Genomic DNA, 24,927 nt, shown 5'->3' with positions numbered 1-24,927 from the left:
CCTAAAGTCACAAAGCAAATAAAAGTAGGACCTGGAATTTAAACTTGCATCATCTGGCTCTAGAATCTTGTGCTCTTTTCTCTATAGATCTGTTAAAAACAGTTCATTAAAAGGGAGAAAACAGGAATCACCACTTAGACACTCAAGATTGAAGATCAGCTTCCTTTGGAAGACCGCTGCTCCTGGCTAGAAGGAAATGCCCTGAGGCTACGATCAGGACCCTCTCCTTAACTCTTGAAGGTCTTACAGAATCCGCTGCTAAAGCAACAGCTGCCCAGCCAAAATTCCTAGACTCTCTGGCCAGAGCTGCGCTTGGTAATAGAATAGCCTTTGATGAGCATTTAGCCGAGCAAGGAGATGTCTGTTCTATGGCCAATACTACTTGCTGCATTTGGATTCACACTTCTGGGTTATCGCCAAATAAGTCAGTTGGCCTGGAAAAGCAACCCCTCTTCTTCAATCGGGTCTTTGACTTACTTGATTCTGACTGGTCTGGGTCTTGGGATCCATGACTCCTAAGTACATTCCAGACATGGCTGATTATCCCGTTTATAATAATCCTAATAGACTCCCCGGTGCATTATGTTCTCTCAAATGCTTTAAATGCATGTTTGCAGCTGCTAACCAGCAAGCAAATGATCTTCCAAGATCAGAACGTCGGAAAAGGAATGAAGAGAATGACTGACTCAAAAAAATGTGCATCTCAAGATGTGACCTGTGAATACCACACAGAGATTTAGCAAAAAGATGTCGTGAGCTGTGAGTACCATCACGGAAGATTAGCAAAAACTGCGAACACCCCAGAGCAGTCGCTGGGAGTGGGGCTAATGCCTTAAAACTTTGGTCCCATCTCTCAGGCTGAGAGTCTGATTAAAAAGGCAGAATGGTTAAAAATGAGACAACAGGCCCAACATGGAGTCACTTATGCTACATACCATATCACCGAACTGAGACTTAATACTCAGCTGCCATTTGGGCCTCTTCCAGGAATGAAATCTTCAACCATTCCATCTGGAATTACCTGGTCAGCACCCAGTGAGGTCACCTGCCTGACACACAACTGCCTTCCCCTAAAGGAAGGTGACCTTACCACAACCAACCTGTTCTTTGCCTGTATATCTACCATGTTCTACTCTTTTCTGCATACAAAAGTACAGCTCCTCAGAGCTCCTTTCTCTCTGCTAGGTGGGATGCTGCCTGATTCATGAATCAAGGGAAAGAGCCAGACAATCTTTAAAATTTACTCAGTTGAATTTTTTTTAAATTTTATTTATTTATTTATTTGACACAGAGAGAGAAATCACAAGTAGGCAGAGAGACAGGCAGAGAGAGAGGGGGAAACAGGCTCAACACTGAGCAGAGAGCTCGGTGCGGGGCTTGATCCCAGGACCATGAGACCATAACCTGAGCCGCGAAGGCAGAGGCTTTACTCACTGAGTCACCCAGGTGCCCCTTTTTAAATTTTTATTTATGTATGTATTTATTTATTTATTTGACAGACAGAGATCCTAAGTAGGCAGAGAGGCAGACAGAGAGAGAGAGGCTCAGTTGAATTTTTTTTTTAACACATCAATGACACCATTTGAGGCATAAAGGTGGAGCCAAAAAAGGTTGCTCTGAGGATGATCTAGCTCAGAACATCGATTTTATTGATAAGGAAATGAGTTTCTGAGCAGGAGCAGGAAACTGGACAGAGGCGTAGAGCAGCTAGGAGCAGAGGGGGGACTAATGGTGGGTTCCTATACCCCCAGGTCAGCCTTCTTTTCAATACACACTTTCTCTCAAAAGCAAGACTTGCGTTCTCCACTTTCCCAAAGTTTTGCCAAATTTTGAAACACAGTATTCTGACTCAACCCAATATTACATCTTAAAGACTGTTTCACCTACTTATTGGTGTGAATTACCCAAAGATACAAAATACACAGAGAGGCACACAGTTCTGTTACATATAATATCTCTTTTTTTAAAAGAGCAAAGCAAAATGAAACAAAAACTTTTACAGGACAAATTATTTTCTGTAAATTAAAAAAAAAACACTTTAAAAAAAATAGTAATCACCGTCTAGCGTAAATTTCCAACACCTCAAAAAAAGTCTATAGATTCACACTGGTGTCAGACGTGTCAGACAACAGGCTCTCTGAATGCAAATACTATGTAAAGATAAAATAAATGAAAAGCATTCTCCTGGTTGCATGGTAGAGGGAGCAGGAGGAAAGGGAAGTGCCATGGAAAGATGGGGAGCCAGGCTTAGGAAGGAGGCACTGTCCCACGAATGATGTCACTGACAGACCAGTAGATAAGGGAATGTTTACAGAGAAGAGACTTGTAAATAAATCAGTAATGTTCCCAGCTGCTAGGGCATGTGGATGGGCATTTCCCACCAACTCCATGCCTGGTCCAGGAAAACTGTCTAAACCCAGAAATTGACAAATGATATTCCAACTTCTGCTTGATTTCCAGCTTTGGGGAAAAAAAAATACCAAAGCTCAAAATGTCCCCAATCTCGACAGGAAGAGATCTCAAAAATGAGGAGATTGAGAATGAATATAAAATATAAATGTAGCTCGTTCTGTCCCAGAGTAGAAAAGGCCAGTTCTTGAAAGCATGGAAAGCCTCATCCTCAAGATCTGAATTCCCAAGACTCACAAGAATCATGAGTTTATCAACCTGCTTACTAGGAGCTTTGACAGAAACGAGATTCATTAGAAAGAATTGGCGAAGTGGCCATTTACTTTCTCATTCAACCTAGACGCTGTCTTTGTTGCTTCACCAAACCTCCTCATTTACACCCCCACCATACAGGAGTGATGATTAAAATGTCAGCCCGAGTTCCAATAACTAATATATGGCAGAAACAAATATATTTATATGCTTCCTAGAAAGATTAATAGTCGCTGGTGCTAGCCTGCCAAATGCAGATGTACAAACTTTCTATCCAATACATAAATCAAACACAAGGCATATGGTGTATTTTAAAGACTGCTGATGTTATAGTGATTTTAAATTACTCAGGTTCTGGAATAAACTATGTAGATGTTGACTAATGTGGCAATATATTCTGGCTCTTTCCATGTTAATTTCAGTTTATAAAATGTAATGGCATTAACAAAAAGGTCTTAGAAATTAAGAAGAGAGAATGAAAACACATTTGAAATCAAGGGGTATATTTCTATAATCAGTTGTTTGGTAGTCTGGGCATATTCATTACGAAATGGTTCCACTAACTGTGGTAAGTTAGTATGCTGTAAAGAAACTTTATTTTTTGGTCTCCTTAAAGTGACTCTAATAAAAAAGAATGAAATGACAGATGAAATGAAGAAGCAAATAAATCAGATAGGAGAGCAAGATGGTTTGTGACCATCAGACGAGCAGTGGCTAAATCAGAAATGGCCCTGATGGACCAAGAACCATTTAAGTTTTCAAGTTGCCGGCCACAGAAATAAGCAGTAATGCAAAAACTAATGTTATTCAGAGATAAGTCAGACAGAGCACAGATCTGAAAACCACAGATTTCAGCTGAACTTCTCAGTCATATTATGGGCTGGCAGCCTCCTACGTTTCAAGGACATGGTAAGAGTGAGATGAAAGGCATATGCTAGTATGAAAAATACTTTTTAAATTGCCAGATTATCCTTAAGTATCAGGTATTGTCATTGTCATCATCATCATCATCACCACCATCATTACCATTACTACCACCACTATCACCATCATCAACCACCACCATCATTACCATCACCACCACCACCACCACCACCACTATCACCATCAACCACCACCATCATTACCATCACCACCACCACCACCATCATCATCATCACCAACACTTCATCATTCTGAAGCTCACATCACTTTCTACTACATTTCAATCAATGCTGAGAAAACAAGGATCTGTGCAGTCATGTGATCTAGGTACAAGCAGAGATTTTTAAATGGTGCTGCTAAAGAGAACAGGTTAAAAAGTTAAATCTGCTCAGTGGCTTTTTTAACTGTTTAAGAAGGGTTGGCTGAGTATTTCAGTTCACAGAGACAGTTGCTCTGAATTTTGGATTTTCTTCCAACGACCTCAGTAATTTTGACCACAGAACACAGAACTTCATGAGAGCATGAGAACACAGCTGCTGTGACACACATGAGCTCCTCTGTTGCAATGGAAACAAGAGGAAATAAAAGTCTAGTTCCTGATCTCTTCTCAGAAGGCCAGAATATGCTGTGCATGAAGCAAATTGTGTTGGCAAAGACTGAGGGAACAACCAAATCTCAGGCCCATGGTGTGAGGTGATCAATCAACACTAGTCACAAGCACATATCCAGGAACAAGATACTTCAATAGGGTGGAAAATATTCCTCAGTGTGAGGTCCTGGGAGTTCTTGGTGGGGTAGAGGTAGGGAATTCAGGCAGAGGAAAGAAGAAAGAAGAAAGTCTAATGGCTCAAGATTTAGAATAGATTTCTCTAAGACCCTTCATTAAAATGTGGGTATGTTGAGATATGTTTTTCATATGAATGGTGGAGAGCTGTCATTCCTACCAAGTATAAATAATCGCATACCCATTCACTTATTCATTCATTCATTCATTCAATATCTTTCATTCATGAATGCCTAACACGAGTCAAGTATTGTGTTAAATGCTGGGATACAACTGTCAACATGTAGACATGAGCCTATGACACAAGCCCTGCTTTATGGATCTTATATTCTAATTAAAAAGAGCAACAAAGAAAAATAACTAAATAAATACAAAAAACAATGAATTGTGATGATGATAAAAATGAGGTGATAAAGGCTAGGAAAAAATGGGGTGCTACAGTAAAGATTACAAGGAACTAGGGGACTACTTTTTATTTCTTTGTTCATTTATTTACTACTTTCATTTATTATATTATTTATATATGTTATTTATTACTACTATTTATTTATTTATAAAAATTTATAAAAATAATAAAGGTTTTATTTTTATAAAATAAATTTTTTAAATAAAAATAATAAAGGTTTTATTTATTTCTCTGAGAGACACAGAGAGCATAAGCAGGGAGTGGGGCAGAGCAAGAGGAAGAGAAACAAGCAGGCTCCCTGCCGAGAGGGGAGCCTGATGCAGGGCTCGGGGCTCAATCCCAGAACTCTGAGATCGTGACCTGAGCCAAAGTCAGAAGCTTAACCAACTGAGCCACCTAGGCGCCCCTGGGGGACTACTTTATTCTTCTTTTCTTTAAGATTTTATGTATTTATTTGACAGAGGGGGGGAGGGGGACTACTTTAAGTAAGTAATCAAAGAAGCCCTCTCACAAGAGGAGACTTGAGTGAGACTGAGCCAGCCAACTGAATAGCTGAGGAAAGAGCATATCAATGAGAACGAACAGGAAGTGCAAAGGCTCTGAGACACCCAAGGGCTTGGAGCACTAAAGACACTCCGGAAAAGAACCCAGGTGGCTAGAGCACAGTGATGAGGGGAGAGGATTGTGAGATGAGGTTGGAAGAGTTACCAAGAGCTACATTTTGCATGTACACGGTGCAGGCCAGGTTCAGAAGAATAAGTACAGAGATTTAAAAATATTAATGATTTTTTAAAAAATAATAATAAAAATAAAAAAATAAAAATATTAATGATTTTTTAAAAGCACAATGTGATTTACATTTAAAAGTATCACTCTAACTGCATGTGTAGAGCATAATATACAAATACAACCTTTATTCTATAGAGGTTATTATTTGGTGGAAATAGGAGGTATTTTGAATACATTTCCAATATTTAAATAAAAATGATCTTCAAGAGTAGACATTTGAAAAGCCCCCAAAAGTCACCTGAAGACTGGTAAATTAAACAACGGATCCTGGGTTCAAAAAAAAAAAAAAAAAAAGACAAATCATAGAACAAAAGAAACATACGTACCTCCTCGTTGCACCAACAACGTGACCTCACTTCCCTTTGGACATTCGATCAGCATATCCACGACTTGATTGTGGGTCAGAGCCTGCACGTTCTTCTTATTAACTTCCACTATAAGATCCCCTTCTTTCAGGCCACGGCACCGTGGACTGTCCACAATCTGTTTCACTCTTTGGCCCCCGCCACCAGGGCTGTCTGCAATAGTAAAGCCAAAGCCCATTGGCCCTTTGACTATATGAACAGTTATGAGTTCTGGCTGAGTGGCTATGGAGGAAGCCAAAGAGACAGTATCATTGGGGTAACCATGGGAACCGTTTGAAGCCACGTCAGCAGGGCTGCTGGGCCTGGCGTCCTTCATGCCATTGACTTTGCCTGTTTTACTGCTGTGACTTGCAGGAGAATCATAGGTCTCCTGCCCATTCACAATAATTGGTTCTTTATCCAAAATGGCCACCGAGGTCACTAAACTCGTATTGGGGTCATCTGGGTCAAAAGGCAATGGGTAACCTCGGCAGAGTTCAAGGTCCACGCTGGCACCGATGGGAATGGACTGGAAGATTTTCACAACTTGTGCATGTGTGTGTCCCAAAACACAGGTGTCATTCACGCTGACAATGACATCTCCTGCAAAAGAGAAGAGTTTCGGGGTTAAAAAAAAAAATGGTAGCCAAAAAAAGTTCTATCAACCTTATAATACGAGATCCTACCAATAGGAAGCTGAACTAAGAGTGAATTTGGGGGTGGCATCACAGGGCACAAAGAGACTGCTTCTATTACCTCTTTTAACTGCTAATAAGGCATTCTTGTAGCATCTAGTGTCTTCCTCGCTAATGAGAATATAATGATCATTGAAAGAACATTGTGATTTCTTCTTTAAAAAAATTCTTGCTGCAGAAATCCAAGCTTAGAATTATTCTATTCAGACAGACCTAATTTTTTAGTAAATAACCGTTTTACTATATTCAATAGCACCCTAACAGTGCCCCAAAGTTCAAATGGCTTCGAAGTTCTGCATCTGTACCAGGGACCGCATTTCTGTAGTGGAGGGATCTTACAGACTCACAGAGTTTTAAAAAACCACTTTTAAAGTCATGCAATCGTGATGCTGTTTTCTCTCGTTCGGGGGCTGGGTGGCAGTCTCACCGCACAGGAAACGCGAGGGCCACGTGCTTCTTTACCTGTTTCCATCTTGCCGTCCAGCGCAGCAGGACCATCCAGAACCAAGCTCTTGATCTGCAGAAACTCATCAGGTTCATCCCCTCCCACGACCGTGAAGCCAAACCCACGACTGCTTTTCCGCAGCTTCGTGTGAATGAACTTGCCTTTCAACTCAGAAGGGTTTCGTGTAAAAAAGGGTTTGCCTGGATGAAAACAAGAAGAGTATAAGGAATGTCACTGTGAGTGAAAAGATGAGTTAAGGAAGCACTGACACAACTTAAGGATCACTCTCTGAGCTCCTGTGCTTAAGATGTCTTAGGAAAGTCCTCTCTTGATTGCAGTAATGAGGGGGTCCCAGACCCCTTTGTTTAAGAAGGGGGATATGGTACCTATAGGGTTTCAGCACAGAGATCCAAAGGAAAACAGAAAAGAATGGAACTGGTGTCCATGCTCTGAAACACTTCTTGGTTTCAGTTCATGTAGTTTGACAGCAATCGCGCTGCCACAAGTTATCAATACAAGATGAAATGGATCTTTGCATCTTCTGTTTTGCTATAGTTTCTATTTTGAAGTACAACCTCCAATGTGTTGCCTTGGGCTTGGCTTCTACTTGTCAAACCAATATAGCAAAAACTCTTGTTATCTAATCAAACAGAAAACACATTCTGAAAATACATAGAAAATACTAGGAAACATACGGTCACAAAGAATGATTGATAAAAACATAGAATCACTACTTTCAAATGAGAAGAATCATTACTTTGAATTGAATTCTAAATTTAAGTCATTTTTCCTATTAATTTTCATCTTTTAACAATTCATAAAAGAGCCCAGACATGTCCACTACTAAAATTTATTGTTTGAAAAAGTTTAGGACGTGTGGCTTAAAATATATCTTTAAAAATCCAAAACATCTAAACTGAATTAGTTACTAACAACAGCTATACACATCCAAATTCAGTTGTCTCATCTAAAATAAATTAATAGCTATACAGCTAAATAACTTCCAAACACACCACATATGGTTTTAGTGAGTTTTCCTGATGATACGCCCAATAACATTTTGTACACAAAACAAATTTTTTTTTCGGTTTTGTTAGGCATTTCTCATTGAGGAACTTACTGGAATTTCTCTGGATATCCCAAACAGTGGACATAATTTCATGTTTAGACTTTTTAAACTCTCCTAATTAGACTTCCCATCTCCTGCTCTCTGCCTGCCGTAGCCTCCCCATCTGGCCTATTTCTTTTCTATCCAAAAGTGTTATCCAAACAAAAACAAAACACCCAGGAGAAAAAGTCTCCATATACCCCTGCACCAGAGCCTGGCACCCAGGAAAGAAAGTTATTTTTGGTTAGCTACAGCGAAAAGGCCTTTTTCAAAAGGTCTCTGGGCACACATACAAGTTTTAATTGCATATTTCAAAAGTTTCCGGCTTTTAAAAAGGCTCTTTTAAATTGCCCAGAGTCATAGCTCTGCTCACAAACCTCCCCGTCACTACAGCAGTCCCAAGGCTGGTTGGGAGATGACAAACCACAGCCCTGTCACTGTGGCTAACGAAAGGCAAGGCTGAAGCATTCACCATGCAAGGTCGTCCGCAGAGGCACCAGAAAGGTGGTGTCAAGTGCACTGGGGGCTTGTAGGGAGACAGCTGCTATGGCAATTGTCATGGAAAATTGAGGACTGGGGTGTGTGGGAACAGCTACATCCTTAGGGAGTTCGGAGAGTGTGAAGGGAAACACATTTCAGTTATGCAGAGACACCTTCTCAGTGAGGCTTACATCCTCTGACCACCTTATTAAAAATTGCGATACCTCCTCCAATATTCCCCATCCCCCTTTGCTGCTTTATCTCTGTCCTTAGCATTTACCACCATCCAACAGGGTAGACATTGTATCTATCAGTTTGGTGATCTCATTTTCGCCCATCCCCGAGCACAAAGGGCCCTTCAGGTGAATACACACACAACCCCAGCCCTGTGAGCTCCAGAGGACTTCTGCTTGCACACCCCGCGTGTAGAATACTGCCCGATTCATTTCCTGTGCTCCAAACATCTGCGCTGAATCAATGAATGAATGAACAACAGCACAAGGAAAGGCGATGTAACGTGTCTTTGAGAAGGCGGGAAGAGGTGGTGGGGTGTTTAAGCGTCTCACCCTTATTATAGGCAAAGTTACCAAATGTGAAGAAAATGTGCCTGGCAGTTTAACTGAATGAATTTTTTAAAAAGCCATTAGCATATTTTGAACTTAGAAGGTTTCCAGCTTAGTAGAGACACGAGCAGAGCTTGGAAATGACACCACTGACTTCCTTTCTCAATGCTTCCCTAGGGAGGGACGATCACAGGGTTTCTCATTCACACACGGTTTATTACGTGTCACGTGTGGGTGGGTCATCCGTTAACGGAGCTTCGGGAGAGAAGCGCTCTTCTCCCCACCAGCAGTGGCATTTGGAGCTCTCTGCTGCAGCCCTGTGGTACATGTCATTTTCTCAGACTTGTCTGTGGACAAGTCACCAGTTGCACCATCTTGTTATGTATGAGAATCACCGGAGCAGCAGCTCATGTTTTAAAAGTACCCGTGTGTAGGGACTATTCGAGACTCAATCAGGATCTTTGGGGTCTTGGCCCAAAATTCTGCTCTTGGACGACCCCAAGGAGCTTGCTTCCCTGCCAGGTTGCTACTGTTCTGGGCACCCATGTTTGTATACCCTGGACCCGTGATGTCCAGCAGCACGTTCTGTGACAAGGACAACACTCCATAGCTGCCCTGTCCGAAACAGCAGTCACTAGTCACACAGAGATCTTGAGCCCTCGAAATGTGGCTAGTGGAACTGAGGAACTGAATCTGTCATTTTTATTTTTTTAATATTTAATTTTTAAAATTTATTTATTTGACACAGAGAGCGAGCACATAAGCAGGGGGAGCAGGAGACAGAGAGGGAGAAGCAGGCTCCCAGCTGAGCAGGGAGCCCCATGCGGGGCTCGATCCTAGGACCCTGGAATCATGACCTGAACTGAAGGCAGTCGCTTAACCAACAGAGCTACCCAGGTGCTCCTGAATTCGTCACTTTTTTTTTTTTTTTAAAAGATTTTACTTATTCATTCGACAGAGATTACAAGTAGGCAGAGAGGCAGGCAGAGAGAGAGGAGGAAGCAGGCCTCTCGCTGAGCAGAGAGCCCAGTTCGGGGCTTGATCCCAGGACCCTGGGATCATGACCTGAGCCGAAGGCAGAGGCTTAACCCACTGAGCCACCCAGGTGCCCCTCGTCACTTTTTTATCATAATGGATTTAAATGGCAACATGTAGCCAGTGACATCTGTAACTGGATGGCACAGATTTAGAGTGTGTAGGGAGGTGCCCCCCATACACAAAAAGACAAAAATGTAACAAAGAAACAAAAAAGGTTTTAGCCAGGGGTTTAACTGTTCCTAATACCAATGAGAATTCAGATCAGGTGCTCTACCATTCACTGTCTGTGTGGCCTTGGGCAAGTCGCTAGAGCTCTCTCTGCGAATGGAGATAATGGTGGTACCAACTTCACTTTTTAGGAGAGTTATAAGGAATACCTGTGGCAGATAATACAGGTAAAGTGTTTGGAGGGGAGGGTGCCCGGTACATAAGGACAGCCGGACAAATGGGTGTTGTTATTTTGGAAGATAGTGTTGGTGGAGTGCATGCTGTGGAGGGATGGCTACAGAAATCTCTAAGCAGCAGCCAGAATTCGAGAGGTTTCCTCAGAGCAACTCTCTTGAACATGATCACTTACGCGAATGGCAAGTGCACTGCTGACCAAAGGAAAAGTTCCGCTAAGTGGTGAACTTCGCAAAATTCATTATCAAGCAGTCTAGCCAAGTTCACCACATGGCTCCTTCCCGAGAGTACCACAGGCTGCGAGATGAGGACACCGAGGCAAGGAAGGGAGACAGCAGGAAGCGGCAGAAGGAGTTTTATATTTCAGAAGTGCCGAGGAGGCCAGAACCTTGCTGTCAGGAATGTTATTAGCTGCTGTGTTCTATCTTTATTAAAACCATTAGCACCGTAAAAATGTGTACCCAAGCCGGGAGAAGTTATCTTACATAAACTGGTATTATTACCCCTGTCTTCACAGGACTGGTGAGCAAAGAAACAACTCCTTTCTCATGAAAATCATGATGGAGGGATGGAAATTAGAGAAGAGTTTTTCTACTTATCTTTTCAAATCTAACACAATGATACCTCCTTAAAAATGCACGGGGAATGAACGTTAGTCTTTTTAGGTCTGTACCACAAACATTCCCCAAGTCTATTGAATATAATGGTCGTTCTATTTTTCTTATTTAAAGGAGAAAAAATAAACAACAACAACAAAAAAAACCTCTCAAATCTTCTCTATCGTGTAAAAGTAATGAGGCCAAAAGCGGCAAGATTCTGGAGCTACCAGTTTTCAAAAATGAACCGGGGCACCTGCGTGGCTCAGTTGTTCGTTAAGTGTCTGCCTTCGGCTCAGGTCATGATCCCATGGTCCTCGGATTGAGCCCCACATCAGGTTCTCTGCTCGGCAGGAAGGCTGCTTCTCCCTTCTCCCACTCCCCCGCTTGTGTTCCCTCTCTCACTGTGTCGCTGTCAAATAAATGAATAAAATTTAAAAAAAAAATGAACCTCTCTAGGGTCTCCTACGATTTGTGAATGTAAATGAGTGTGAGCCAATGAAACATTATACAAGAAGCATAAATACCAAACTGCACCAAGAATAGGGGATGAGCATTTAGAACAGAATGACACCAACTCATTTCAACCGTGCTGAGGCTCAGAAACCCTAAAGGCAATTTGTCATCATTTTCAGAGCATTACAAATAGCTGCAGAAATTTACACAAGAAAAGTTCCTAATTTTCTCGACAAGTCTGATTAACAATACACATAGAATTTCTAACCTTATGGTTTTCACTATCAAAGAAATGATGTGGGAGTTACAAGTTCCTTAATTTTTTTTTTTTTTTTTTAATTTTTAAGCTCAACATCTAGCCGTTATAAAAACACTTTACCCTGAAGTGGAGCTTCTCTGGCGGGCTCCGGATTGCTTGGAGGGTGGTTTGGAATGACAGGAGGCACAAGCGATGAATGATCTTCTGTCCATTCTATAAGAAAAAGAAACAATGTACTCTTTTTCCTTCAAGCTGCTAATCAACTCACTCGGGACTCACCTTCTGAATTATACAACCATCCTAACCGATAAAACCAGGTACAGAGAGCTCAGATTGAAAAGAAACGCACATCTGACCCCACTTTTTCTTAAAGACATCAAGATTCTCTGTGTGTGTGTGTGTCTCTGAGTGTGTAACTGTCTGTCTCTCTCTCTTAAGGCCGTTGATTATCTGTCTCTCTGGTAAGAACTTTGTCTCTCTCTCCTAAGACCTTTGAGAAAAGACATATTGTGATATGAACAATAATAACTCAGTTCTCTCTGGCTGGAGAGTCCAAAGTGAGACCAAGTAAAAAGTATCAGGAAAGATACACAATTAATTGATGCTAGCCCAATAAGGGAAAAACTTCTCTATTGAGACATGGGCTAAGGCCGGCTTATCTGAGGTGGTAAAGGTGATTTCAGCAGCTGCCCCAAGTGCTGTCCTCCACCATCTCTCAAACCCTAATGGGACCCCTCTCCAACACTCCTGTGTCCTAACTGTGCTCCTACTCCCCTTGGAGGCCCAGAGATACCTCACTGTGAGTGACTCTTGAGAGGTACACAGTCACTTTCCAGCTAAGCTAATACATTCAACGGTAAGCTCCCATTCTCTAAGCAGCACTTTCCAACACCACAAAGTTTTACCAGCTCGGAAAAATATATATATATTTTAAGACTTTTTTTCTCAATAGAAAAGAAATGAAGGTAGAAAGGAGAACTTTTCGATAGGTGCATACACACACACACACACACACACACACACAGATATACACGTACACACTCTATCCAAAATGCACTCTAGAGGGTGCCTGGCTGGCTCAGTTGGCATATCATGGAACTCTTGATCTCGGAATCATGAGTCCTATGTTGGATGGAGAACTTACTTAAAAAACAAACAGAACAAAAAACACAACAGTAACATACAACCCATGGCAGTGGTTGGCCACCTAGGGCTCAGAGGCCGAATTGGCCTTAACGTCTATTTGTATACAAATTTCGAGCCAAGGATGGTTTTTTCTATTTTTAAGTGGTTGAAAAAAATTAAAATGGGAAATACTTTGTAACACATGAAAATTACATGAAATGCAGATTTCAGTGTTCATATATAATGTTTCATTGGAACACGCTGCAACAATTCATTTGCATATTGGGTATAGAAACTTTCATACCTTAAGGGCAGAGATGAACAGCTGTAATAAAGACTGCATGAACAGCATATCCACTAAAATATCCACTAGCCGGGCACAGAAAGAAAAGGTTTACCGATTTCTACTCTATGGTTTATATTTATTATATTCAGTATTATAATAAGAAAAGTACTATATTTGATTTTCATGTGTTTGCTATTTACACATTATATGTTGAGGGGTTATTAAGCCTATCATTTTAAAAGGTTACAATGAAAAACTAAAAAACCCTATTAATAAACAGATGACTGTTAATCAGATCTATTAATAAAAGATGGCTAAATGAAGTGGAGAGATTCATTCATAAAATGGAAAATTATGTTACCCTTAAAAATTAGAGGGTATATTAACCAGCTTTGAAATCTGTATAAGAAATAAGTTTAAATGAGAGCATGAGGTCACAAAGCTAATATATATGTGTATATATATACATATATATGCGCATGTGCACATGTACATATAAGTTATGATCTGATTTTTAAATTTTGTTAAAATATGCACCTATGTACAATCCTAGAAATATTCTGCACTGTGTTTATCATTGAGAATGGGATGGGAGCCAGCAGGGGAGAGCTCAATATTCTCCATTCTTGAACCGTTCAGACTTTTGTAAAGAACATGAATTCACTTACAGTTTTCAAAAAGCATTCCAAATTACCAGCTTTTTCTGACTCCTACATGTCACGTTCCTATGATTAGAAGCCGTTTCATACACAGGAACTCCTAAAGTGCTCAGAGCAGTCTGGCTTTACAGACCAGTTGGTATTATAAACATGCTGGGCTAACAGGAAGTTCTCCAGTTTGACGACAGCCTATTTCTAAATTAAAATGGAGAGCTGGGGCGGGGAAGGGGCTTGGGATTGCACACCATCCCCCCACACTCCCCCACCCCCCGCTGTCTGGGGTCTGGGCCAGCAGAGTTCCAGCAGAAGCTCTATTGTTCCACCCCTACAGGACAGCAGGTCTGCCGCCAGGCGGGAGGACGTGAACACAGAAGCCGGTTCTGACCACACGGGGGTGTCAGCGCCCAGGCTTTGCCCCAAGCTCCTCTGCCCACACATCAGGGGAAAGCCAACCTTCTGGCTGCGGCTGCTGGGACTGCTGGGGCTGCTGGGGCGGCTGGGGCGGCTGTGGCGGCTGCTGCTGCTCCAGCTGCTTCTTCCGTTTGGCTTCTAGAACCGGGTTCTCATACTGTGTCTTCCTGTTGATGTGGCTGCAGCGGGAGGCAGACAGTATTCGGTTAGGAAACATTTTATCCCCCAGGCAAAATGCCTGTCTGGCCAAGGCCCTTGATTAGAACCGCGCAAAGCAGGTGGTCTGAGATGTTGACCATCCCGTGTCGACAGGTGCAGTTAGGACGAGGAAGAAGACATGAATACTTTCTACATCCTGACTGCTTCAATGTTACCTGTTTTTCATGCAAAAATCTTAAAATCTTCAGTAAAGGCCAGAAGGTAGGTCCCATTTTTATTCCCTTTTTCTGGTAAGGAAAGTAAATTCCCAAGCAGTTAATAACTCACCAAACATAACAGAGCTAGTAAACATGGACGAGGCATGTAAGCTCAGGTCTGCCTGCTTTCAAATTCCAGGATTTTAACCACTGACTCTTCCAAACATCCAAGAAAGCACCTTACAGGGAGAGGTGCTTTAATTCAACAGAGAGTAAGTAGATTGTTAAAATGGTTTAAAAAAATGAGATTAAAGCAGAGATACGATGCTGTGCGTAACATACAAAGCCAGAGGGCTGCGCAACTTCCGACCGCAGTTCACAGGGGCAGAAGCACTCATCCCAAGTTCAAAGAAGGGCTCTACCAACATCTGTCAACTATTTTGATCAACAGACATAGAGTCAGGATTAAAAGTCTAAGCCTTAGGCAAAAAAACTCCAAATGCCGCAAACCTGAGCAAATGTGATGTGTTTAAAGTGACAAAGACCCAGATACTACAGAAAGCTCCAAAACTAATAAGGCCATGGCAAAACAAAAAGGCACACACACACATGTGCATACGTACATATACAATACATGTACATATATGGTTTTCTTGCTATGGCCTTAATGTATATACACATATATTACACAAACGTATACACACAAGCATACATACATTATTTCTTTTTTCCACCAAAATCATACTTCATTAGAGGTTCAGGAACATACCTATTATGTGATTACAGTATTCAGAAATCAAAATATTTCTTAAAGGCAGGCTTGTCAAATAGGGTAGACTAATTACCTTTCACTTCTAGGACTAGTTGCTTACTTGCTAACTCTTGTAGGCAGTTTCATGCTAGGAAATGGCCTAACATAGCAGGCAGGTAGAGCTGCTAAGACACGGGGCACAGGGATGAGGACCATATCGGAAAAGTACCAACATTCCCCTCAAATCAGGTCTCTTGGGGCGCCTGGGTGGCTCAGTGGGTTAAAGCCTCTGCCTTCTGCTCAGGTCATGATTCTCAGGGTCCTGGGATCAAGCCCCGAGTTGGGCTCTCAGCTCAGCAGGGATCCTGCTTCCCCCTCTCTCTGCCTGCTGCTCTGTCTACTTATGATCTCTCTCTCTGTCAAATAAATAAATGAAATTTTTTAAAAGATTTTATTTATTTATTTGACAGAGAGATCACAAATAGGCAGAGAGAGAGAGGACGCAACAGGCTACCTGCAGAGCAGAGAGCCCGACGCAGGGCTCGATCCCAGGACCCTGGGATCATGACCTGAGCTGAAGGCAGAGGCTTTAACCCACTGAGCTACCCAGGTGCCCCATAAATAAATAAAATCTTTAAAAAAAAAAAAAAAGCAGGTTTCTTTATCCTATAAAGTTATTATCACCTCTTCCCCTTCTCTCTTAATGCACAAATTAATGGAGGGAGAATTCCAAATGAACCCCAGATAAACAGAAAGCCCACTAAACACCTGAAAGAAAGATGATCTGCAGGGTACACGATGCAACTTTATTTTCTGAGTATCAGAAAAGAAATGGAACTTGCTTTTCTAATGCCTCAAATCACCAAATCCTTCCTGTTAAGTACAAAGGTAGCAATGTGAGTACTGGCCAATGACACTTACTATATTGAGCTCATAATTTTTTCTAATAAGATACTGAGCATTTTACAATTTCCATCATATGCTCTTATTGCCAGGGCATAATCAGATGACTCTTCATTGCGAACAGAATGAGGGATAGAAAGCTGGCTAGTTATCTTCATTGCACCAGGTAGGATTATGATGGTGGAATATTTATACAGCATTTGTTTCTTTCAAAGGATCTTTTATTAGTTATTTCTCATCTCTCCCAGAGCAAGTGACATAGAGTTTATCTGCTTCAATTTCCAATCTCTCGGGTTTCTTTTCTTTCAGTACCTCCTAATAACGGATGGTTCTAATGAACGGACAAAGTGGGTGGCCAGTGCTAGAATAAGGTACATACTACGGAGGTCGTGAAGGTTTAAGTGTCTTAAAAATGGAAAAAACGGAGCTATGTGGATGGTCTTCCAGCAAGGGAGAGGCAAAGAAGCACACAAGGTCTTGCGGCTTGGGCCAGTTCTGAATTACCTTCTCCATTCTGGTGACGTTTCATATATTAGTAAGATGTGTCTGGCCCTTTTAGAAAGTCTGAATGAATAAATAAGTAATTACTGAAAAGTTCAGACCTGGGTAGAACAAAAGGTAGGCAAACAGGTTCTTCTTCAGAAGACAACACCTGGTCATTTGGTTTGCTTTTCTCATTCATTCATTCATTCATTCATTCAACTAATACTCAGTGAGTCAGTGCCAGGACAATGCTGGGTCCTGGTGAGATAGTGGTAAACAAAAGACAAAAGGTATCTTGCCCTCAACAATTTTAGAATATAATTTACTCTCTTCAGATTTGCTGAATATTTTCTCATTCACTATAATATGCATGTATACTTTCATTATAAAACCGTTATGTTGTTGTTATTAGTATCAGTTTGTACCTTATAATGATGACAGACTCTGTTCAGCATAAATATACATAATTATAGAGGACTACAAACTAAAATATAGATTAATAGCCACTTACTCTACATAGTAGATACCATAGACAGGGTCTTCAATCTTTTCCCAACCAGCAGGCAGTTCTGAAAAATAAAGGAACATTTAGAGCAGGAAGGGCATATTCTTCAAGAGCCTAAGGATTTTTAACAACTGAGTAAGGAAACAAGAGAAAGACTCAAAAAAATGCCTTAAATCCAATGAAAACCATGTATCCTAACAACAATCTAGAAGGCAGTCTTATATTTATTTAACAGCGTATATGTCTCCATGAGGAACAATTCTTTACTGATATTTTGCACGAGCTAATAAAACTTAATCAAATGTAGTCCCAGATGCCTTTGTACTGAATCAGCTACTAAATAAGACTTTTAATGGAGATATAGTTAAAATTTGCCTTCAGTGCCTGGTTTATAGCTTAAATATTTACAATTTTCTCATTGTATTTCTAGACCACCTTACCATACAAACAAAAATGGCTGAAAAATTAATGTTTCTTTTCGTTTTCAATACAACAGTGCTACTTTTGCTCTCCCCGGAATAAAATGGAATTTGCATCTTATCTCCCCCTTCGTTCTAATTAAAATATTGCCGATTAAGTAAAAGATGGAGTTGGGCTATCATATAGCAGGCATCTGTTACTCAGTGCTGTATTCAAACAGGCCCACCTTCAGGAGCACTTTGCTTGGGAAAGCTGAAACACAGGTCCCGCCCTCTGGGAGCTCCCTAGTTGAGGGGGAAGCTGGCATTCCTTTCTCCTGCTTCTGTAAAACGCCACTGTGGGATGCGTGTGCCTTTTGGAAAACTCACCCATGCTCTACCGGATTTCACTTTGTAAGGTTTCCTACAAAGGCTGGAACTTTATTAACTAGCTAATAGTGAGTTTTGCCACAACAAAAACCTACTAGGAAAAAGCCCATTGCCCCAGATAATTTGACTTGCTGAAAGAAGCAACCAGGTTGTGTTTTGCGTCACGAAGCAATTCTTTCAAGCAGAGCAGCAATTCTGCAAGTTAATTTCAAAGCCACTCAGATATATACACGGTTTCGGCAAGCCTGTATAATGCCAAACTCCGAAGTGAATCATTATTCCTAGAAGTTAGCTATGAAGACCAACATGAATGGAATGGTACAGACACCTAAAATATCACTTATTTTGAAATACTAGATTCTTTTTTTTTTTTTTTTTTAACTCAGGGAATCCAGTGGTCACTATTTCCAAAGAATGACTCTGTCCTCAAGGCACAGGGCTTATAGGAGCCACAAACAGTCCCATACTGAAAACGGAGTAACGCGCATGCACCCAAACACACACACGCTAATTACTCAAAGTTTATGTTTTGCTCAGATTTGGCTGCATATCAAGAGACATTAATTTCATGGTTTTTGCTCCACATGTTATCTATTTGCAAACAAAGAGACAGGTTTTCCCCCTTCTCTTCTAATTTTTTTTTCTTTTTAAACAGTTAGCAGGTTTTAAAGAAGTCTTCGAGTTCCAGGAGACATAGCTACTAAAATGCAAGACAGGTCCAACGTGCAGATGTTGATGCCACTTGGCATTTTTATCCACCAAGCCTTCCGAACTGATGCAAATCAAATGCCTGGGAAATGGTTTCCCCTTACAAAGCTGGAAATTACCATTTAAATGAAAATGAACCAGGAAAATCTTTCCAAGGAGTTGAGAAATTGAAGATTTAAAAAATGCAAATTGGGGCTCGTCCACATGTTTGTTCAGGCATGGGGCAGAAGAGTGGGCAAGTGTGAGGGGACCACTCTATGTTTCACTGGACCAACTCTTTTCCAAAATTTGCAACCTTGAATGTTTGGCCTATCTTGAGATAAAATGGGTAATATTAAGAATTTAATGCATTTGTACCCTTACAGTGAGCACTAATATACAGAATTGCTGAATCGCTATAATGTACACCTGAAACTAATTCAGTACTGTACAATAACTCACTCAATTATTAATTTGTCAACATTTAGAGAGTATCTACTGTCTCCTTGAGGATGTGGTGGGCACCTGGAACACAAAGATAATTATTAAGTGCACAACTAAGCAGACAATTCAAATACCATATGGTTAGTGCTTTGACAGAGGTCTGAAGACGGTGCAAAAAAATAGAAGCCACCTCTGACCCTCGTCTTGCTGTCCAGTCAACAACTTTGTATTCTAGAGTTAAGAAATGCGGCAGTTCAACGGATATTCCTGGACGTTTGTAAATTTAAACACATCTTCTGGAACAGATTAGCAAACTCCAGAAATTTTCCAGTTTTCCAAGCTAAAACTCATTTTCTGTTAAAAAGATAGATTTCTCACTTCCACTGTGGTGATTAACTTAATAATAGGAATTAGTCTCCTAATGCCTAAAATAGAAATGGGTCATCGATTTAAAAAAGGAAGATGTTTGTCCTCGAAATTGTCTTTTGGTTCTAAAAAACTGAGAATGACAGAAAATGCCAAAGCCTAGAAAATTACTACATTACAATTTATTATTGTTGTTATTATTATTATTATTATTTTACTAAACACTTTGATGTCACCTGAAGGGTCAACCCCTATGTCTAACAACTGCAGGCCATCAGACCAGAACATACTACCTGTCACAGCTGTTTTAGGCAGCTAAGGCCTTTTTGGGGCTGCCCAGACTGGGGACTGAACCTTTGCTCTACCACTTCATAGGTCTAGTATTAGACTAGTGACTGAGTATCTTGCAACGACATCTTTCACCTGGATTTACTTGAAGGGTCAACTATGGATTAAATGAGGATGCCTCTAAGACATTTTGCACAGCACCTGGAATGTAGGCTCAACAAATGGTAATGTTCTAAGAAAACAGGAAATGAACAGAACAGATGTATATAGCCTGCTTGCTAGCTAGCCCTGCCCTTAAGAATCTCATTCTGTACTAATTATCCCCAAAGAAGCAAATATGAAGCAGCCCCATGTTCTACGTTTTCAGAAGAGATATGTCAGCACATAGACTGAAAGTCATGTTCATGATCACAGATTTCAAAACTGTGACTTAGCCTTGGTGGGGAGGGAACCTCATTTTCCTTGTCTCTACCTCTCCCAGTTGGTGCCAGCACCTAAATACCCTATAATTTCAGAAGGGAGTACACTTTTCAATTCTGGGGAAATGTCTGCAGAGCATGTGATAAATTCTGCAAACCAGAAGTGCATAATGCAGCGACAGACCTAGCTCCGACAACCGAGTTCAGAAATGACAACTCTATAATCAAATGATCTGTGTCCAACACCTACACCAACCGCCCCCACCTCTCAGAGGCAGATAACAGACAGGGTTTTCTTGTCACATCTGGAATCTCATTGTTCTCTGAACACCTGACAGGTGCTATTGTTTGAAATTAGGACCCTCTTATTAAGAAAATGGGCAGTGAGCTTGTCAACAGAATCTGGAATGAATACAAGAGAAAACTCTGTGTGTGTGTGTGTGTGCGTGTGTACACACTACTGTTTACACAGTGTGTATGGCACACAAAAGTTGAGAGTCCTATCTCTACCCACAAGGACACATCTGGGTCATTTCTGCATACACATTCTTCTCCTGACCCTTATTAAGAACAGAGAGTACCTTAAAGAGTATTAAAAAGTCCAACAAGATGGAATTAGTCAATAAATAATAAAACTACTAGGAAAAAACACTATGTGCTGATCACAGGGACAAATATTAAGACACACTTTCATTAAGTTTCCTCACAAATACAACGGGAGCTGCTCTTTCAGTCTTTCTTGACAGATCAGGAAAGGGAAGCTAAGAGAAGGGGAGTGACTTGCCCAGGTCAACAGAGGAGCCCGGACAAGGAGCCAGGCAGCCTGATTTGCCCCCGGAGACAGTTCTGCCATGTCACCAAACCATCTCCCAGGATTCCCATTATGACCATAAGAAACAATATACGTAGTCATTAATGCTTATTTTTCCAATCTTCAACAGCACAGGAAAGTTCCCACAATATTACAGTTACAAGGGAAAAAACTGAGAAACTGCTTTCCTAAAAATGTCAACATTCAAACTTCTACAGCCATCCTCTGAAAGCACTGGTCAGACACATCAATGACCTAGGAAGAGTGATTTAAATCGGTTCAGCAAATGGTTAAGGCACTCATCCTGCATCTCAATTGTCTTTTTTGATTACTTTAGTATTACCGGTTAATTTTTTTGATGCAACAAGTTTCAAATTGTTCTCTATCAAAGGATGGATCTTAAGTCCTTCTTACCACAATGACAAGGACAACTTATTAAATATCTCTTAAAAATAAGCTCCGTTCAATCGTTATCGACCGACGCCGGCATATCTATCACTTGCAATGGGATATGTTTGCAACATTAAGAAAAACAGAGCTAAATTCCATTATATCATAACTCCAGTCAACCACGATTGATTATTATATTACAAACACAAACAAAACCACATGAAAACAGTAATCTGTATTATTAAGTATTTATGTCTTCAATTCTTAAGGCAATCACAAAAATATTAGGCTAATTCAATCATCTCAGGACAGTTCTTTTCATATTGATGTTAAACAATCTTCTATCTCAAAAATACACGATGGTCAACGGTCAATAAGTTAAGGCTTTTATGTGCAATTTAGCTTGAAAACCTTGGGCTTTCCAATCTATCCTTCAGTAAATGCATCAGATGGAATGCAAACTAATTTTAATATTGTTCAAAGCTGAATATAAAACTTAGCATAGAACATAATTCAATATATTCCAACAGCAAAGATAAAAGTGTTTGGCATTATCTGCAAATGTAAATTATTTCTAACTGCAACGGCTAGACTAGTCAAGACTTGATTTACATGGATACACACACTCTAAGACAATGTCACACAGAAGCTCAGTATCTGGTGTTCAAGCCATTCACCACATCTACAAAGTCATCACATGGCTTGTGACTTTGTGTCCAAGACTAAAACTTATTAATTATTCAGTTGATCGGGAGAATTCCTATATTGCTACCACTCCTACAAAGACCCCTAATGAGTTTGGTGGGTCTTTAGTTTTGTTTTGCTCTGCTTTTCTGTATGGCCCCTGGCCATAACCACTTGCACCAAAGAAAGAAATGAGGTGGAGGTAGGTCATACTGGAGATGAAGGCACGTAGCAAGTGTCGATACTCTCCCGGCTCCTTTTCATCCACAATTCGCAAGACTACCTGGCACCGACTTGCTACCTCTTGTTCTAGTCTCGACGCACTCAGGCATTTTCTTTGTAGACACAATTTATTACAATTTATTACAACTCTGAGTGATGCCTGCAAGTCAGACACTAGGGTTGTAAGATGGACCTTTCATGGATAAACCCGAGTGAAAGTCATCATTGAAGAAGTGCAAACTAAAGGAACGGAAAGATTAAGCAATTTGTTGGAGAGAAAAAAGCATTCAGGGCAAGTCAGGCAGTGGCAGCGGGCCGGGAGGGTTTACCTAGTTCACTGTCCAGCTCCTCGGTGTGGACCCCTTCTTCTCCAAAGGAATAGCAGGAATGAGACAGAAAAGAGAGAAAGAAAAATTGAGACACCAACACCAAGAAAGAAAACTCCCCTCAGAAAAACAGCAGCAAACACATCATTCCATTTTGTCCTTACCTGCATTGTGGCCTATCTCAGTGGCTTGGCTAGTAAACCAGAGACCTCAGTGTAAATTACCAAACGGTAAGAGCTGATATTGGCAACATAATTATATGGCTCATTTCCTCTTGTGTCAGAATAGGGTTTGATTGGTGGTAGAAGATGACAAATACCTTTGCAGTTTCAATTTCAATGTTCTTAAGTGGGAAGTCACTTATTAAAGACCTTATTTCGGGCAAACAAAGCCGTCACACCTTTCAATATTAGACCTTTTAATCCCACAATAATCCTCTAATCAGTGAGGCAATTATACTCACAATTAAAGCATTACTTAACTTAGAAGGAATACTGCTGCGTGAAAAATGGAAGGTGAGGTCAAATTGAGAACGTGGATTGTAAAATGAGCTACACTTAACAGCATCTTACAGCGGGAGTTAGGAATCGTGTCAGGTTGTTGTACGTTAGGGAAGCAGACATGAAGCCTGCCCTGAAATGACTATGGGAAGGCATCATGTAGTTTGTATAGGATTTCTAAGTCAAACAGCTCAGAAATGTTAGAATGAAAATGTTCTCAATAAGTCAGGGGGCAAAACCAGTCAAGATCCTTTCCATGCTTGACCTCCTCCTGCTGTAAGTAAAACACTGTATGATAACTGAGAACGCAGAAGGGCACACAACAGATCATTTTCATGTCTAAAGTCCCTCCAGCTACAGAGCAAATGGCTATTCCCTCTAATGTATGCTCCACAAACACACAAAATAAAAACTGTTCTCACCATTGCAAAATGCTCAGTGCCCAGGAGGTTTTGGTACATGGTAAGTACTAAATATTTCAAAATGGATGCGTGGATGGATGGATGGATGTCTCCATTACTGACTTAAGTAATCAACATGGCGCTATCCGCCTTGTAAAGTCTTGATGTAAAAGTGATTCAATTGCCAACAATAAGTTTTGGTGCTGGCATTGTCTCTGAAAAAAGGAATCTTATTTACATAAAATCGTTTGAGAAAATGTCCATTTAAATATTATCTAAAAATGTCTTTGGGGGTGCATTCATTCATTTCTCCAATAAGCATTTAATGAGAGAGACCTACTATGGGCCAGTCACTGTGAAAAGTGACAGATCAAATATCCATTCAAAGGAGGAGACAAATCCTAAACTCCCATAAATAAAAGTAAAGTTAAAACTGTGATTAGTTCTCTAAAGTAACACACATAACAGAGTGACCTAATCAAATGTGGGGCAAGGTCACAGAAAAAGTCCCTGAGCTATAACCTAAGGGATATGAACAATTTAACAAAAAGACTTCAAGTGATGAATGACTGAAACTTGAGCTTTCTGACAGCCAGGCATTCTGACTGTTGTGTTCATTGGTACATCTGAAGTTCTTAGGACACAGTTGCTATATAGAAGGCAACCAATAACTATTTGTGAAATGTAAGAATATTCTAAGAGAGAACTAGTAGGGATGAAGGGCAGAGTGTAGAGGAACAAGAGTGAGAAAAGCCAGAGGTCAAACCACTTAGGGCTTGGGGACCCGCTATGGGGAGGGCTGAGTATTTACGGCACAGACAGAGAACCAGTGAACAGGGGTTGAGTGGGTGGTCCGTGATAACACAATCACACAGACATTTTAAAAGATTGCTCTGGGTACAGCGTAAGGAGAATGGGAAAGAGTCTGGGTGAGAGATGAGTGGTGTGGCCTGAATGAGGATGCTACAGGCAGTGACGAAAATAGTGAATGGGTTCCAGAGATATCTGGGAGGCAAAGTAAATTCAGAGGGTAGATGGGTTGAAATGAAAGTCAAGAGAAGGTAAGTCAAGGGGGACTCTTAGGTACGCATGAATTTTACCCTCGACTGAGATAGGGGACACTTAGAGAGGACCAGGTTTTGAGAGGAGAGATCATTAGTTAGGTTTTAAGC

The 24,927-nt window shown here is 40.8% G+C and overlaps 1 protein-coding gene across 9 annotated transcripts in view; it reads right to left on the bottom strand.

Annotated features, from left to right (window-relative positions):
• MAGI1 (membrane associated guanylate kinase, WW and PDZ domain containing 1) overlaps nucleotides 1–24,927 on the bottom strand; it is a 635,349-nt gene that overhangs the window by 70,918 nt on the left and 539,504 nt on the right. For 5 of the 9 annotated variants that reach the window (XM_080808970.1, XM_080808971.1, XM_080808972.1 and 2 more), the window contains exons 7-12: nucleotides 22,858–22,893; nucleotides 17,436–17,493; nucleotides 14,474–14,610; nucleotides 12,071–12,163; nucleotides 7,066–7,248; nucleotides 5,891–6,511 (exon numbers count right to left, since the gene is read on the bottom strand). In XM_080808970.1, the coding sequence (XP_080665096.1) occupies nucleotides 5,891–6,511; nucleotides 7,066–7,248; nucleotides 12,071–12,163; nucleotides 14,474–14,610; nucleotides 17,436–17,493; nucleotides 22,858–22,893 (1,128 nt within the window). The remainder of the gene's footprint in view (nucleotides 1–5,890; nucleotides 6,512–7,065; nucleotides 7,249–12,070; nucleotides 12,164–14,473; nucleotides 14,611–17,435; nucleotides 17,494–22,857; nucleotides 22,894–24,927) is intronic. The other 4 variants (XM_080808969.1, XM_080808966.1, XM_080808967.1 and 1 more) reach the window with 1 other exon arrangement.

Source organism: Martes martes (assembly GCF_963455335.1).
Source record: "Martes martes genome assembly, chromosome: 1".
Taxonomy (NCBI): domain Eukaryota; kingdom Metazoa; phylum Chordata; class Mammalia; order Carnivora; family Mustelidae; genus Martes; species Martes martes.
This window is presented reverse-complemented; position numbering and strand designations above follow the sequence as displayed.